The 18,644-nt window shown below is 38.8% G+C and overlaps 1 protein-coding gene across 2 annotated transcripts in view; it reads left to right on the forward strand.

Moving 5' to 3' along the window:
• The window catches only part of RTF1 (RTF1 homolog, Paf1/RNA polymerase II complex component), a 48,555-nt gene that overhangs the window by 12,765 nt on the left and 17,146 nt on the right, over positions 1 to 18,644 (forward strand). For both annotated transcript variants that reach the window (XR_014058925.1, XM_081507658.1), the window contains exons 3-4: positions 10,742 to 10,889; positions 12,237 to 12,441. Coding sequence is in view for 1 of the 2 variants with exons in the window: in XM_081507658.1 (XP_081363784.1) it covers positions 10,742 to 10,889; positions 12,237 to 12,441 (353 nt within the window). In the remaining variant the exon portion in view is untranslated. The remainder of the gene's footprint in view (positions 1 to 10,741; positions 10,890 to 12,236; positions 12,442 to 18,644) is intronic.

Raw genomic sequence — 18,644 nt, forward strand, 5'->3', positions numbered from 1 at the left:
TAGTCTTTTATTTTCAGCACGCTTACAGAAGGGCACAACCTGTTAGTCATCATCTCTTTTATTTTTTTTGTCAACATTTTTAATCCTATTTCTATGTTAGAAAAGAAATTCTATCAAGAATGCCAAATTTTAGTGGCAAATACTTTAGGAAGACAGGAAGCTTTCTTTGGGGTAAACATAATCAACATCCCCCAAAGTGGTGTCATTAGGTATTACGGAGAAACATCCAGCCGTTCATTGTTTAAGCAAAGGTGACTTTCCCAATCTGCTGCCCACCACCAAACAAGGCCCTAAAAGATCTAGAACTTTAATGGAAGAGAGAGATTAGGGGAAAGGTGTTTGAAACACTCCTGCATGTTCCTCATTTGATTTAAAATACTTTTCTTCCCCTTAGTAATTTCCTGGAGGGAGGCTGGATATCACCTTTGTGTTTAATCTCTTACCCTACAATCTAGGAAAAAAAATTTATTTAAAAAAAAATTTTATTTTTGTATTTATTTATTTTATTGTTTGGCTGTATTGGGTCTTCGTTGCTTTGTGCAGGCTTTCTCTAGTTTCAATAAGCAGAGGCTGCCCTTCATTGTGGTTTGCGGGCTTCTCATTACGGTGGCTTCTCTTGTTCTAAGCACAGTGTGCGGGCTTCAGTAGTTGTAGCACTCAGGCTTAGTTGCTCTGAGGTATGTAGGATCCTCTTGTACCAGAAATTGAACCTGTGTCCCCTGCATTGCAAGGCAGGTTCTTAACCACTGGACCACCAAGGAAGCTCTCTAGGAAATATTTTTAACAGTGTACTAACAGTATCTTGTTTTAAAGTTCCACTGAAGTAAAAAAAAAATTTTGTTATAATAAAATTTAGTTAACAGCCAGAACAGTATTTACCAGTGCCTTGCATATTCAGATTAGGAATGATTACATTCTGATTGACTGTAGTGATATTCTCTTAATCTTAAATAATTTAACAGACCTAAAATTATTTTGACAATAAGAGGTAGTGAATGTGTGAATTTTATTCTTTGTTTCATTTATTTTTCATGGAGGAACTATAATTCCTCTAAAATTGATAAAGTAACCCAATCTGTTAGAAAAGCAGTGGGCTTTATGAAATAATTTGCTTTGTTTTTCTATTTTAAAAAAAGCAAAAATAGAACAGAAAAATCTTGAAATAATTCCCTTCCCCACTATTCCTCAGAGAAGGAAATGGCAACCCACTCCAGTACTCTTGCCTGGAAAATCCCATGGACGGAGGACCCTAGTGGGCTGCAGTCCATGGGGTCGCTAAGGGTAGGACACAACTGAGCGACTTCACTTTCATGCATTGGAGAAGGAACTGGCAACCCACTCCAGTGTTCTTGCCTGGAGAATCCCAGGGACGGGGGAGCCTGGTGGGCTGCCGTCGATGGAGTCACACAGAGTCGGACACGACTGAAGTGACTTAGCAGCAGCAGCAGCCACTATTCCTATATTAACTACTTTCATTTTCCATGTTTCAGAAGTCAGCTACTATAGTGTAATCCCAAATCTGTGTTGAGTTGGGAATACCCTGTAGCACGTTTATGGTCTTTGTACTTCCTTAAGAAAAAAATCAGTAGCTGTCTTTCGAAGCTCCATAGTACTATCATTAGATCATTCCTGAGTACTGTTACTATAGGGATTCCCTTCATCCTTTTGAACTGCTTCTACCAGGCAGTCAGAGTATGTGTCAACTCCACAGCATTAGAGGAGCCCAAACATGTGCTAGGGTAGATCGAGCGTCATAAACATGTTTCCAGCTTAGGATTCCCTTTGTCACTCACAGCTACTTACCAACTCTGAGTCTTCATCCTTAGAACGCTACCAGCTACTTCTGTAGTTAGAGAAAAAGCTGACAGGCAGGCTGCACCCTGTCTAGTAGGGAATTAGAGTTTGAGTAACTTTCCCCCCACAAAGTTCTTAGCTCTTGTTGCTGCCTCCACGTCCCATCCCCCAAGCTCACTGGCTCCTTGCAGCTCTGCTCTAATCTTCTCCTCACCCTTCACTGGAAATAGCAGTCTCCATTTCATGGCCATTCTGAAAGGTGCCTCTTTTTTGGTCTGCATTATCAGTTTCTGGCCCAGGCTACTAGCTTAAGCACAGAGCATCTCAAAGTTAGGGTGAATATTTCATTATTTTCGACAATTAAGAAAATTTTTTTTTAAAAAATCCTACCAACCACTAGAGAACTCAGTAGTATGGTAAACTCAGATTTATGGCTGCCATATACACCTCCCACGGAGAAGGCAATGGCACCCCACTCTAGTACTTTTGCCTGGAAAATCCCACGGACGAAGGAGCCTGGTAGGCTGCAGTCCATAGGGTCGCTAAGAGTCGGACATGACTGAGCGACTTCACTTTCACTTTTCACTTGCATGCATTGGAGAAGGAACTGGCAACCCACTCCAGTGTTCTTGCCTAGAGAATCCCAGGGACGGGGGAGCCTGGTGTGCTGTCTGTGGGGTCGCACAGAGTCGGACACGACTGAAGCGACTTAGCAGCAGCAGCAGCAGCATACACCTTCCAACACTTTTCCCCTCCCACGTGACTCTTTTATGGTTTATTGTCATTAGCAATGATAAATACAGATAGAAAGAAGTATATTGTTCCCCTCAGATTTGCTAGAACAGAAAATTTGTCAGGAACAACTGAGTTAGGTTAACAGGTGGTTTGTCTTAAGGAGAGACACGCACTGACTTTAGAACAAGAACATATCTAGCTAACTGATAGGGGTGGGGAGGGAGATGCAAACAAGTTATGAAAGTTTCCTATCCAGAAAAAAAGTGGGTACAGTGGATATTAAGTATAAGGTTCAATTACGGGGACTTCCCTGGTGGTCCAGAGGTTAGGACTCAGTGCTTCTGCTCCCTGGGGCACGGGTTTGATCCCTGGTCAGGGAACTAAGATCCCACAGGCTGTGTGGTATAGTCAAAAAAAAAAAGAAAGAAAACATTCATTTCAGGAGGGAATAGTAGAGATTTCTTTTATAGTCTCTGTAGGGGGGAGGGAATACCTAACTTTAATGAAAGAAAATATGCTTCGGTATTATTTTTGGTGAATGAATTATTCTCAGTCATATCTTGGGCACATGAGAAAATAAGAAGTCCAACACTTTCTGTAATGTTTACATTGACCATGCCTGGGAAATTGGAAAACACACTTCAATGGTAGTTTATAATGTTGTGTTGTGGCGTTTTGGTACCGTCACTTCTTGTCCCTGAAAGCATTTGATAAGAGAGGCACCACCAAGGGTGCAGACAGGAGTGGCAGGGAAGAAAAATAACAAGCTTAGAAGGAAGAGAATTAGCAGTGCTCATTCATGAGATGAAGTTTAAAAAAAAAAAAATGCCTGAAACAAAAGTCTACTAGGAGGAACAGAATCCTAAATCGAGTAGTTCAGAGTCCTTTTTAGAAACACGGTGGGTCTCGTGGAAAGAGATAGCTGCACCTAGATAAGGCATAAGAAGAAAGCCTAGATTTTCACTTGCTACCAGTAAAAATCATGTTAGATACCAAGAAAACTGTTGTTGTTGTTCAAAGCAGAATATAACTACATTAGACAAAGTAAGGGGACATCAGACTTATGTTCTAATACCCTCAGCCTGGCTGAGAATGATTATTTTAAAAAGCTTCATGTATAGCCCTGTTTCTACATTTTTGAGAAATAAAAGCATCTGGCCCAGCCCTGTTGTTCAAACACTGCTTGTCACGCCAGGTTTTTCTTCCCCAGAACTTGTGTCAGTCCTCCTGGACGAGCTTCATGCTCCAGCTTACCACCTCTTCAAGACTCTGGTCTCTTCTTGCTTTTCCCCATTCCATTGTTTTCTACTTTCTTTCTTTCTGAAGCTTCTTCTCTTTCCCTTTTATCCCATTAATCTTTTGGGCGCTCCCAGGTTGATCTAGTTGCACTCCTATTCCACTACTTTATTATTGCTTGCTGGCTCCAATATTTTTAACAGGACATTTTGAAAAGGATACACCTTTTACTTAAAATTCATTTAGTAATGACTTTTCTGGGAAGTTGGCCGAGATACCCAAGAGCAAAGTTTTGTTACTGCTTTACCATGCAGATAATACATAATTAGCACGTACTTCTGATAAAGGCCATCACCGCCAAGCTAATATTTTTCCGTGTGTAGATTCATTTAGTAAGGTTTTCATACACACAATACTTGTAGAAAAAGATGTTACATGGAGATGAATTATCCCAACAGTAAAACTAAACTCTTGAAAGTTTAAATCTATTATATTTGAAATTTTTGGATAAATTTTGTTAAATATAGTTTTTTAAACTGATTTAGTCATGATTATGAATGGCAGTTCTTTTACTATGAAATTATGACTTCCAGAATTCCAGGCTGTGTAGTGCTGGTTTTGGTACCTTTCCTTCTCCCCCCAGTATTGTAAGTAAGCAGTGGCCAGTGTCTCGTCTCCTAGTGATGGCTCTGCTTCTGGCTTCCTGTATCTGATCTGCTCTGGGATCAGGAATCCAGGGCCCCATAGAGTTTGTGTGAATATTCTGCTTGAATTTAACAGTAGCTGTTTGAATTGCTCATAAGCCTTTTTTTTTTTTTTTAACATCCTTCTTGGTTCTTGGCTATGTAGATTACCATACTGTAGCACCTCATTTTCTAGAGACCAAAAAATCTCATCACAAGAAAAATAAAGTGATTTTCATGGACCACTTGCTTAAACTATGTACAGCAAATTCTGACACTTCTTACCACACATTGCAGTGGAGTACTGATAATATTTTACTTTGTTTTTTGGTATCATTTCTGTTTCACTTTTTATCTCCACAACCACATTATAAGTTTTTGTGGTTGAGTGTAGGGATTCTGTGTTTTCCAGTTAAATATGCATGATTGCTTGATTATAAGGTATAGTAGTGTTCTTTGTACTGTGATTAATTACAAAGTAATTAATTTCTTTTAAGGAAAAAGAAAACTTAGCTATTCCTCATGTCCTTTAGGCTGACATTTGCGTTTACTCTTCAACTTTGCTGATCCTTTTCTGTCTTCATGAGGAGAAAGAAAACTACCTAAATCAGGAATCGTGCCCTCTCCACACAGCTCTTTATTGTCACTGTTTAGATCTAGAATAATGACTACTGAACCCTTTTGACAAATGCTTCAATTTAGTATAATACTCAGTTCATATAGAATCCTACAACTTTAAAACTCCAAGGGATCATAGAGATCATTTGGATTCCCTTATTACAGATTAGAGAACAGAGGCTCACAGAATATCTGGTTTCCTTTTCCCATCATAAAATAGTACCCTCCATTTATACAGAGCTTCATGGTTTCTGATGTGCCCTAAACATCTTTCATTCAGTCTCCTTTGAGTCTCACACTACCCTGATATGTGATCAAGTATTATTCCTTCTTTACAGATAAGGAAACAGTCTCAAGTTGAGGGCTTGGGCCTTAGTCCAATTCTTTGAACCTCTATTCCTGTAGTTTATCACTAGCCCAGCTATTCTTCTCAAACCCTGCTTACCTCAAAGTATGTCATTTCACTCTAAATTCATTTCAGGATTTACTGCAGTGGTTTCCACTCTGGGTCCTGAGACCTAGAATATGATTTTCCTTGTGCATTAGAGATAACCTTTCTGAAATACTGAAGTTTCTTTGCTTTTCTGTCTCCAGGATACTCAGAGTACGCAGCATGTCAATGCCACCCAAGTCCAAAGCAGCCACGCCCCACCCCATGTTCCTTCCTGTCTTTCAGCTGAGTGCCAGAAAGGTCAGCTGCTTCCCAGAGTAGGGTCCTACTTATAATACCCCACACACTCAGTCTGGCACAGGATGATGTAGTACTTCCCAACCCTCTTTGTATCATTAGATAATTGCCATCCATTAGAGTATCTGTTATAGGAGTGAAAGTCAAAGTGCTAATTTCTTTTAATTTATTACTTAAGAAAACATCTTCCTTCTAGTCACTGTTTTAGGTTTCCATCACTGCATATGTACATAATGCTTCCCTGGTATTTTGTGGGGGCCTGCTTGCATGTGAGTGCTGGGGAAAGCAGGATGTCAGTGTGTATGAGTCCTGACTGGCAGTGGATCCTTTCCCTTTTCCAGATTGTTTTTAAGCAGCTATCCTCAGGGGATGCTCTGGCTCTGTACTCGGATGCAGATCGGCAGGCACTCATTTTCTCATTCTTGTCTTCTGTGTGGTGCATTTTAGAGCACTTTAAGGTCACCACAGAGCTTGCCTTTCATTACAGCCATAGTTCCCAAACCAAATTAAGAAAAGCCAGGTCATTTCTTCTACTCTCTCCTGGATGGGGAAAGCCCAAGAGTATCTCTTTAATCCTATCCTGTACTCTTTAGACTCCATTTATTATCACCCTCTGGCAATGAAAGAATTAGTTTTCCTTCTTAGAGTCAACAGAATGAGACTTTTATAGGAGTAGGTAAGCAATCTCTGAGCTAATGGCTGGGTTAAGATTATTTCTACATTGATTTTGCCTGCCGCAATTCTTGACCATCTCCTTTATGGTTTATTAGGTTCTGTGATCTTGAGAGGAGAGGTACTGGGTAAATATTTAAAATGTGTACTTTGATGTATTTAGACCAAGAAAACACTCAGAAACCTCTGGATTATAGGAATAAATGTAAAATATTATAAATATGACTTGTTCTCCAGGGGGAAAAAATCTTTTGGGAGATTATCAGGACCAATTTGAGTCTCTTTCTCTATGTTAAATAGGAATAATGAGACTGGGCCCCATATTTTAAGTGATTATTTGCCTTTAGCTGGTAGAAATACAGATTTTTTTTTTCTTAGCTTTAAAAATACTATTTTTTCCCCAAAGCCTCATATAATGAACGCATATTATTCTTAAAGATGTATTCATAAGAACTTTTTATTTTTTAAGCTAAAGTTACCTACATTATTAAAATTTCCCTGAAAGCTTGTAATATATAGTGAGTTTGGCTGTTTGCCGTTGGCATGACAGACTCTATTGAGTCAGCATAATGGGAGGTGAGGCAGTTTTGTCATCTCATTTCTTTTGAAAATTGTTGGAAAGAAAACAAGTTTCCCTTCCCACACCTAGATTCAGCCAGGAAAAGTGAAAGTGAACGTCACTCAGCTGTGTCCAGCTCTTTGCAATCCCATGGACTATACAGTCCATGGAAATCTCCAGGCCAGAATACTGGAGTGGGTAGCCTTTCCCTTCTCCAGGGGATCTTTCCAACCCAGGGATGGAACCCAGGTCTCCCACATTGCCGGCTCAGCCAAGAAAACGCCTGTTAAATTGAAACATTTTATTTTTTTCTATTTTAATGCTTACCGTTTTTCCCTCTCCCCCAGGGGTTAAGCATCATAAGCTGTAGATGACAGTTGCTAAGCTTAGGCAATGGCAGATTGAAGCAGATAGACAGTGGAAAAGGAAGACACATAGCTTTCTAGCACCTCCTGAATTGAGTTCATCTGTGTGGCCTCTAATTTAAGCCCTTTTGCTTTTACACACTCCCCCCTTGCCCTCACCCCGAATTTCAGAATTTGACTCTGTTGCAGATGAGTAATACTAATCTGTGGGCGGAAGTAGACCCTGTCTCGTCTTGATACATGTGACCCCAGTAAGCTCAGCCTTTATGTTCTGAGCCTTTCCATATTACCTTCGGGTAGAAGTATAAAGGGACCTCTTTGTACAAAGAAGGGATTTCTGTACAAAGTCCCAAAAGACACCCTGTTTAGAAGAGATGGGTCATGCTCATTTTCATGATCAATATTTATTGACTATCATGTGCATAGTTGGGATATTTCTTGAAACAAGTGTAATATCTCTATTGTCAGCATAGGAAGTTGATATATTTTAGCTCAGTTAACTAAGAAACTGATCACTTTGGCCTCTTGGATTCTTTCAAAATGACCTAGAAAGTATCTTCCTTGAATGATTAAGATTTGAAGTGGTTGAAACATAGCCATTAAAAGCATTGGAATTTGTTTCTAAATAGTGACTAAGTGTTGAAATGTTAAAAGTTTGAGAAGTAAATTCACTTATAGAGTTGCTGTTAACTATATATCACTTAATATATAAATGATGTATTACTTAATATGTCATTTGTTCACTTAAGGTATCATCTAGAACATGTAGCTGTTTTATTTTCACTTGTCCCTTCTTCCCCAGAGAAGGCAATGGCACCCCACTCCATACTTTTGCCTGCAAAATCCCGTGGATGGAGCAGCCTGGTAGGCTACAGTCCTTGGGGTCGCTAAGAGTCGGACACGACTGAGCGACTTCACTTTCACTTTTCCCTTTCATGCACTGAGAAGGAAATGGCAACCCACTCCAGTGTTCTTGCCTGGAGAATCCCAGGGACGGCGGAGCCTGATGGGCTGCCGTCTATGGGGTCGCACAGAGTCGGACACAACTGAAGCAACTTAGCAGCAGCAGCAGTCCCTTCTTCCTAGCTCCTGAGTACAAAAATAAAGTAGCAATTAAAATAACTGAGTAAATTAAAATGAAAAATCAGAAGATTAAAATAACACCCTTTCACAATATTTTATCAAGGTAAATTAACAGACGTTGGTTCTTAAAAATAGCTCATCTGGAGCATTTCTAAGATGGAAACCTCATCAGAACTATCCCACCACCCACACCCCCTAAAAAACTCCAAAATAAATTTACTTCTGATCTTGGCTATTGTTAGGTAGGTTCTATTATGATCATATTATAAAAGGAACAAAGACTTGGTGCTTTTAAAAAATATTAGATATACCCTGGAGAAGAAAATGGCAGCCCACTCCAGTACTCCTGCCTGGAAAATCCCATGGACGGAGAAGCCTGGTAGGCTACTGTCCATGGGGTCGGGAAGAGTTGGACACGACTGAGCGACTTCACTTTCACTTTTAGTTCTCTCAATCATAGAAAACCAATCTTCTCTTAAGAAAGGGAGAAGCAGCCGCTCTCTTTTTTTGGCTTTGCATTTTATTTTCTACGTATCATTGAATTTATAATTAACACTGGTCACCTTGAATTCATAGTTGGAACAAAGGAACAGACCTGAGACTTTGCCAGCACTGGCCTAAGCAGAGCTGCCCCCTTTCTCTGCAGTTGTGGTTTACTACTTCCTGGGTTGGAAGGAATAACTGGGAGCTCTGCAATGATCAGACCCTTCAGGCAAGAACCAGTGTGTTAATAGTGTGAATTAGATACACTGACTACCTGCTCTGCTTAATTGTTATGAAACTGAACTAATCAGCAGTTATAAAGCACATACTTTGTTACGTGCTAGGCTCTGCCTCCTGGCCTGTAGATAATTTAAGAAGACCTAGGGCATACCATCAGATGTGCTAATTGTATTTGGGTGTTAACAAAAGCAGATCTAGACAAGCTGTCCACTTTTGGTCAGAAAAAATTTAAAGATTGTGATCATGTAAAATTACTCAAACCTTCTAGCAAAAGTATTTTTTGAAAAATAAACTAAATGCCTTTATAAAAAATATATATATTAGATATAGAAATTTTATATCAATACCAGATTTATAATTCAATCTGTGATGTTGGAAAGATGAATGTTATTTTTTATCTTTCCTCTCCATGGTGGTTTGTTGGCTTATTTAGTATTGTCTGAGTTTGCTTTATAATTCCTGGGTTTTTTTAAATTTTTATTGCAGTATAGTTGATTTACAGTGTTGTATTATTTTAAGGTGTACAGCAAGGTGATTCAGATGTATCTATATATATATATTCTTTTTTAGATTATTTTCCAGTATAGATTATTACAAGATATTGAGTATAGTTCTCTGTGCTATACAATAGGTCCATGATGGTTATAAATATTATTTTTAGAGTACATAAAATGAAATTTTTCCAAGTAAAGTACTTTTCACCTAAAATCATTCTCCTAAACTGATAAATACAATATCAAAGGAGTTACGGTTTAGTGTAACTAAATAGTGTCTTGTGAATTTGAATCATGATTTTATGGTCTTTCAGCCTTATAATTAAAGTGCTTGATGAAGATGATTTTTTTTGGCCTTGGAGTGATTGTATATTGCCTGCCTGTTACCTTGATAATACAAATTGCAGGTTCCTTATGTTTAGATGTATGGGATCTCCTATTTATGATCCAATTTAAGCACTGCATTGTAGTGTAATACATCCAGATTTTTTTAAAAAGATACACATGGATATTTTTCAGTGATCTATTATATACTTTCTGCCTCCTTGGAGTTGGTACCAGTGCTACCGTTCATGCCAAACAGTGGCCTTCATCCTTTTCTCCCTGTGTTTTCTGAAGTTCTCTCTTGCTAACATGCTTTATTCCGCCTGCCTTCCTGGGACCCACTCCAGAACTAAACTATGCACTGTGTACTGAAACCCAGACATACCAGCCTCTAGCAATTACTGACCTCTCTGCCACAGGAAACATTAGAAGCTGTTTTCTGTACCAACTGAGATTTAGTTAACTCAGTTGACTTGCCATTAAGATGACATACTTGCTTTTCTATTGATAAAAAGTTATTAATTTTTATTTATTGTATCAATTATCTACTGTCTTTAAGAAATTATAAACCAAAAGTTACAAACTTTTAATTAAAATTTCAAAAATCATTATCTTTCTTCCTATAAAAGCGTGTTTGTTTTGGACTCAAAGCAATAGAGACTCTTGAAATTATTTCGATGAACACCAGAAACTCTTAACTCTCGAATGTTACAGCTTTTCTCAATAAAATTCCTGTTTCAGTTTTCCTTTTTCTTTTTTCCTTATAGTGGACTTTTGGGAGCAATAAAAATAAGAAGAAAGGAAAAGCCAGAAAAATAGAGAAGAAAGGAACCATGAAGAAACAAGCGAATAAAACTGCTTCCTCAGGCAGTTCAGACAAAGACAGTTCAGCTGAGAGCTCAGCCCCTGAGGAAGGTGAGTCAAGTGGTCCAGACCTGGGAGTGAACTCTTATGTGGTAGAAGCTGCAGAATCAGAAATCAGGGGGAAAGCCACCTGATTTACAGTATGATCTCTGCCTTTATTGTAAAGCTCTCTAATCTTTTCAGTGGTCATGTACTGTTTAGAATCTGAATGAAGCAAGAAAAATACATGCAATTCCAAAGCATTAGTTAGGCCCTTGAAACCCATCCAGGAAACCCACGAGGAATCCCTGCATTAGAGTCTCCATTCACCTTAACCTGAGAACCTTCTCCTTCATTTTTCGTGGATATTCATAGGGTACCTGAGGAGGAGAATCCTTGAACCAAATACAAAACTCAGTAAAAAATGTTTTTGTTTTGAAATCAGAATTTTTACTAACACTAGTTTGAAAATGAACTTGTTCCCAGATTAAACTGGTAAACTTTTACATTTCTTTTGAGTAATAATATTTATATACAAACTGGCTTGTACAGAATTGGCCTAACCTGGTTTTAAGCACATGCCTGTGAATGTTAACTCAAATGAGTCAAGCATAAAGTTGCTAGTTTAACTTAATAAAAACTCAGTTGTAACATGTCATGCTTTTGTCCATCACCCTTTGTCCTACCAAGATCCAGTTTCATTAGAAATTCACTAATCAGTTCAGTGATTTATTAGAACATTGATTTTTTTTAAATGCTGACTAATAGATGTAGAAGAAACTATAGTTTAAAAAATCACCATTTTCAACCTTCATGGTAATAGTTGATTTACTGAAGAGTTATTGACATGTGTTAAAACCACTGGGCAAGAGTTTGTTGAAGAACAAGATGTTTACACAGTCTCAAAGCATCTCCCTGTATGTACTATGAAAGTTGAATATGGGCTGTATGTCAAATAATGCTATTTCTTAAATGTTAAATTTCCTGAGTTTGATCATTGTATATTTTGCTATAGAGACTCTCCTTTTTACAAGAATTACTTAAGGGTGAAAAGTCACAATCTCTGCAGCTTACTCTCAGTTCAGCAAAATAAATGATAGAAATGTGTACGTTGTTTTATATATGTAGATAGAAAGTAAATTGGTGATGTTAACAATGGGTATTCTTGCAACTTTTTTCTTTGGTCTGTAATTTTTTTGAAAGTACAAAAATCCAATTTAAGAAATCATGCTGGTGATTTCTTAATCTAGCCTAAGATTCTGTAACCTGTGTTTGCGTTTGCCAAAGGCAGACCAAGAATTTTCACCAGGGAAATGAGACGACCATGTTCCACTTCACCTAGGAGAGCTGAGGAGGAATGATTATCAACATGTGTCTTCTGCAGCATCCCCTAATCTTGTGTTTGGGCCTGTGCTGCAGGTGAAGTGTCAGATTCTGACAGCAACAGCTCCTCCTCCAGTTCAGATTCAGACTCTTCCTCGGAAGATGAGGAATTCCATGATGGCTACGGAGAAGACCTCATGGGAGATGAAGAAGACAGGGCCCGTCTGGAACAGATGACAGAAAAGGAGAGAGAACAAGAACTGTTCAACCGCATAGAGAAGAGGGAAGTGTTGAAAAAAAGGTAAAGTAGTAGTTCCTTAATTATACATTAATAGAGTAATTTTTCAAAGTTCGCATTTGGAGCCTTGTCTTTCTAGGGTTTAAGACTTGAAATTTTGGGAACTCCCCAGTGGTCCAGGGGTTAGGACTCCGCCCTTCAACTGCTTAGGGCACAGGTTCAATACCTGGTTGTGGAAGCAAGCCATGCAGCACAGCACCCCCCATCCAAAAAAATGACTTGAAATTCTCATTATTTATGAGTTAGGAATCTTGACTATCCTTCTAGCAATGGTTTTTGTATTTTTTTTTTCAAACTCTAATGTCAATGCAAAAAAATAGAGGAAAACAACAGATTGGGAAAGACTAGAGATCTCTTCAAGAAAATTAGAGATACCAAAGGAACATTTCAGGCAAAGATAGGCTCGATAAAGGACAGAAATGGTATGGACCTAACAGAAGCAGAAGATATTAAGAAGAGGTGGCAAGAATACACAGAAGAACTGTACAAAAAAGATCTTCACAACCCAGATAATCACGATGGTGTGATCACTCACCTAGAGCCAGACATCCTGGAATGTGAAGTCAAGTGGGCCTTAGAAAGCATCACTACGAACAAAGCTAGTGGAGGTGATGGAATTCCAGTTGAGCTATTTCAAATCCTGAAAGATGATGCTGTGAAAGTGCTGCACTCGATATGCCAGCAAATTTGGAAAACTCAGCAGTGGCCACAGGACTGGAAAAGGTCAGTTTTCGTTCCAATCCCAAAGAAAGGCAATGGCAAAGAATGCTCAAACTACCGCACAATTGCACTCATCTCACATGCTAGTAAAGTAATGCTCAAAATTCTCCAAGCCAGGCTTCAGCAATACGTGAACCGTGAAATTCCAGATGTTCAAGCTGGTTTTAGAAAAGGCAGAGGAACCAGAGATCAAATTGCCAATATCCGCTGGATCATCGAAAAAGCAAGAGAGTTCCAGAAAAACATCTATTTCTGCTTGATTGACTATGCCAAGGCCTTTGACTGTGTGGATCACAATAAACTGTGGAAAATTCTGAAAGAGATGGGAATACCAGACCATCTGACCTGTCTCTTGAGAAACCTGTATTCAGGTCAGGAAGCAACAGTTAGAACTGGACATGGAACAACAGACTGGTTCCAAATAGGAAAAGGAGTACGTCAAGGCTGTATATTGTCACCCTGCTTATTTAACTTGTATGCAGAGTACATCATGAGAAACGCTGGGCTGGAAGAAACACAAGCTGGAATCAAGATTGCCGAGAGAAATATCAATAACCTCAGATATGCAGATGACACCACCCTTATGGCAGAAAGTGAAGAAGAACTAAAGAGCCTCTTGAAGAAAGTGAAAGAGGAGAGTGAAAAAGTTGGCTTAAAGCTCAACGTTCAGAAAACTAAGATCATGGCATCTGGTCCTATCACTTCATGGGAAATAGATGGGGAAACAGTGGAAACAGTGTCAGACTTTATTTTGGGGGGCTCCAAAATCACTGCTGATGGTGATTGCAGCCATGAATAAAAAGACACTTATTCCTTGAGAGGGAGGTTATGGCCAACCTAGATAGCATATTTAAAAGCAGAGACATTACTTTGCCCACAAAGGTCCGTCTAGTCAAGGCTATGGTTTTTCCAGTGGTCATGTATGGATGTGAAAGTTGGACGGTGAAGAAAGCTGAGCGCCGCAGAATTGATGCTTTTGAACTGTGGTGTTGGAGAAGACTCTTGAGAGTCCCTTGGACTGCAAGGAGATCCAATCAATCCATCCTAAAGGAGATCAATCCTGGGTGTTCATTGGAAGGACTGATGTTGAAGCTGAAACTCCAATACTTTGGCCACCTCATGCGAAGAGTTGACTCATTGGAAAAGACCCTAATGCTGGGTAGGATTGGGGGCGGGAGGAGAAGGGGACGACAGAGGATGAGATGGTTGGATGGCATCACTGACTCGATGGACATGGGTTTGGGTAGACTCCAGGAGTTGGTGATAGACAGGGAAGCCTGCTGTGCTGCAGTTCATGGGGTTGCAAAGAGTCGGACACAACTGAGCAACTGAACTAAACTGAACTGAACTGAATGTTAAATTGCTTTTTGGTATACAAAGGTGTTTCAGTGTTTAGGATTACATGTGTAAATGACAAAAGTCTTTCCTTATCTCCTAAAAGAATTTCAAGGTAAAAATAAACTTGGCTTTCATGTCAGGAAATAGTTCTCAGAACTAGGATTATTCCGTCCCTACCTGATCATATGAAAGAAATATAGAAGCGTTTTCTTTGGCAGCAAGTAGTCCCATTTCATCTGGGAGCCTGGTTGTCCCTTCTGGAGACCATGTTAAGTCTGGTGAGTTATCCGAGACAAGAATGTTTGGCTTTCAGTCAGCAACAAGTCATAGACGTTTGTTTTGAGTGTGGATGCTTCCACGGTTACCTATATTGGAACAAACAGGACTTAAGAAACAGTACCAGAGTTTCCAGATGGTTAAGAATGACTTCGAAAATTTGTATTTCTGAACTGTGGAGAGAATAGCAAGAGGTTCTCAACCAAGGCCAGTGGGGCCCTATGGTAAAATCACCAAGTAGCTCAAGAGTAGTGGGTGGCTTATCTCAAGGTTGGTTTTTATGTTTTTCACCTTATATGAATGAGGCAGTTGAAGAATGTTTGCAGTGAGGAGAATTAAGACAGAGGTTCAGAGCCATTCTCAGAAATTTGAGGGGCTTGTAGCTTATTTGTTTAGCTGCAGGGCAGTACATGTTAACTCAGAAACTTTTGTGTAAACATCACTAGGATCCTAATGTGAGATGTGGTGGCAGGACCAGTAATGAGGCATCCTTTTTGGTGGTGTTTTGTTTGGGGGGGTAGTTTTGTTTGTTTTGGAGTTTTTTGTCTTTGTTTTGACAGCTTTGTGCAGCATGCAGGATCTTAATTCCCTGACCAGGGATCCAACCCATGCCCACCGCAGTGGAGGCTCAGTCCTAACCACTGGACCGCTGGGGAACTCCTGAAGTGTTGGTTTTAGTTGTTAGGTTCTTCTCCTATTCTAGAGCTTTCCCTTTTTTATTATTTATTTACTTACTTATTCAAGCTTAATGCATAAAGGTAACTTGGTTGTGCAAAGAGCACTGATATTTTCTGTCAGAAAGTCTAGGCTCAAGTCCAACTCACTAGCCAGATGATCTGACCCTCCTCCTGCCTCAGCCTCCCCTTGAGGGATTGTTTTAAGTTCAGAGTGAGATGATACATGTAAAAGCATAATATAAATATAAACTTATTTTAAATTGAGGTATAGTTGATATACAATATTATATAAGTAACATGTATAGTGATTCACAATTTTTAAAGGTTATACTCCACTTATATTGTTTATTGTTGTTCATTTGCCAAGTTGTGTCTGACTCTTTGCAACCCCATGGACTGCAGTACACCAGGCTCCTCTGTCCTCCACTATCTCGCAGAGTTTGCTCAAATTCATGTCTATTGAATCAGTGATGCTATCTAACCATCTCATCCTCTGCCACCCTCTTCTCCTTTTGCCTTCAGTTTTTCCCAGCTTCAGGGTCTTTTCCAGTGAGTTGGCTGTTCACGTTAAATAGACATAGTATTGGAGCTTCTGCTTCAGCATCAGTCCTTCCTATGAATATTCAGGGTTCATTTCCTTTAGGGTTGACTGCTTTGATCTCCTTGCAGTCCCAGGGACTCGCAAGAGTCTTCTCCAGCACCACAATTCAAAAGCCTTTATTCTTTAGCACTGTGTCTTCTTTATGGTCCAACTCTTCCATCTATCTGTACATGAATATTGCAAAAATGATAGCTTTGACTCTACGGACCTTTGTCAGCAAAGTGATGTATCTGCTTTTTAATATGCTGCCTAGCTTTGTTATAGCTTTCCTTCCCAGGAGCCAGCATCTTTTAATTTCATGGCTGCAATCACCATCTGCAGTGATTTTGGAGCCCAAGAAAATAAATCTGTCATTGCTTCCACTTTTTCCTCTCCTGTTTGCCATGAACTGATGAAACTGAATGCCGTGATCTTAGTTTTTTGAATGTTGCATTTTAAGCCAGCTTTTTCAATCTCTTCTTTCTCCCTCATCAAGAGGCTCTTTAGTTCCTCTTCACTTTCTGCCATTAGAGTGGTATCATCTGCATATAAGGAGGTTGCTGATATTTCTCTTTGCAGTCTTGATTCCAGCTTGTGATTCATCCAGCATTTCATATGATGTACTCTGTATAGAAGTTAAATAAGCAGGGTGACAGTATACAGCCTTGTTATACTCTTCCCAATTTATATTGTTAGTTATTATAAAATATTGGGTATATTCCATGCTGTACAATATATTCTTGTAGCTTATTTTATACATAGTAGTTTGTACCTCTTAATTCCCTACCCCTATAGTGCCCTTCCCCACTTTCTTCTCCCCACTGGTAACCACTAGTTTGTTTTCTGTGTCTGTGGATCTGTTTTTGTTGTTGTTGTTGTTGTTGTTGTTATATTCGTTAGTTTGTTGTATTTTTTAGATTTCACATGTAAGTGATATCATTACAGTATTTGTTCTTCTGTGTCTGACTTACTTCACTTAGCTTGTGCTATGTTGTTTCAGTCGTGTCCGACTCTCTGTGACTCAGTGGACTGCAGCCCTCCAGGCTCCTCTGTCCATGAGATTCTCTAGGCAAGAATACCGGAGTGCTATTTCCTCCTCCAGAGGATCTTCCCCACCCTGGGATCCCCACCCCTAAGAGAACCCGCATCTCTTAGGTCTCCTTCATTGGCAGGCAGGTTCTTTACCACTAGTGCCACATGGAAATCCCCTCCCTTAGCATAATCCCCTCCAGATTCATCCATGTTGTTGCAAATGGCAAAGTTTCATACTTTTTTATGGCTGAGTAGATACACACCACATCTTCTTTATCCATTCATTGCATATCTTGGTAATTGTAAATAATGCTGCTATGAACATGGGAGTGTGTATCTTGTTGAATTAGTTTTTTGTTGTTTTTGTTAAATATATACCCAGGAGTGGAATTGCTGGGTCATATGGTGATTCTGTTTTTAGTTTTTTGAGAAACCTCTAAACTGTTTTCCACACTGGCTGCACCAATTAATTTTCCTTCATTTGTTCTTTGTGTTCTCTTTGATGATAGCCATTCTGTGAAGTAATAATACCTCATTGTGGTTTTGATTTGCATTTCCATAATGATTAGTAATATTGAGCATCTTTTCGTGTGCCTATAGGTCATCTGCATTTCCTCTTTGGAAAAATGTCTGTCCAGGTCTTCTGCCCATTTTTTAATCAAGTTTTGTTATTTTGATGGTGAGTTGTGTGAGCTGTTTATATATTTTTTAAATTAACCCCTTATCAGTTTTATCATTTGCAAATATTTTCTCCCATTCAGTAGGTTGTCTTTTTGTTTTGTCAATAGTTTCCTTTACTCTTTAAAAGCTTTTAAGTTTAATTAGGTCCCATTTGTTTATTTTTGCTCTCATTTCCTTTACTTTAGGAGATAGATCCAAATAAATATTACTATAATTTATCTCAAACAGTATTCTGCTGTGTTTTCCTCTAGGAGTTTTATGGTTTCTGGTCTTACATTTATGTCTTTAATCCGTTTTGAGGGGTTTTTTTTATGGTTTTAGAAAATGTTCTAATTTTTTTCTTTTGCATGTAGCTGTCTAGTTTTCCAGCACCTCAGGGATTAACTTTTAAAAAGAACTTTATTCAGATATATTTTTACACACCATAGAATCTACCCATTGAAAGTGGTTGAAAGTGATCCAGTGATTTTTTTAATATATTGATAAAGTTGTATAGCCATTGCCACAGTTAATTTCAGAACATTTTCATCACCCCAGGAAAAAATCCTGTACTTACTGGTACTCAGTTCTTTCTATTGCCTCCTAGCCTTAGGAAACCACTAACTTTGTGTCTTTATAGATTTGCCTAGTTCTGGGCATTATATATAAATGGAATCATAAATATATAACCTTTTGTACCTGACTTCTTTCACTTAGCATATTTTTGAAGTTCATTCATGTAGCATGTGTCAGTACTGCATTCCTTTTTATGGCTGAGTAATAGTCCATTAAGTGTATATGTCACATTTTGTTTACCTGTTTAATCTGTTTTGACATCTTTTTGCTGTTATGAATAATACTACTATGAACATTCATGTACAAATATTTGAGTATCTATTTTCAGTTCTTTTGGATATATACCT

The sequence above is a fragment of the Giraffa tippelskirchi genome, chromosome 7 (assembly GCF_054371585.1).
Source record: "Giraffa tippelskirchi isolate mGirTip1 chromosome 7, T2T-mGirTip1v1.2.pri, whole genome shotgun sequence".
Taxonomy (NCBI): domain Eukaryota; kingdom Metazoa; phylum Chordata; class Mammalia; order Artiodactyla; family Giraffidae; genus Giraffa; species Giraffa tippelskirchi.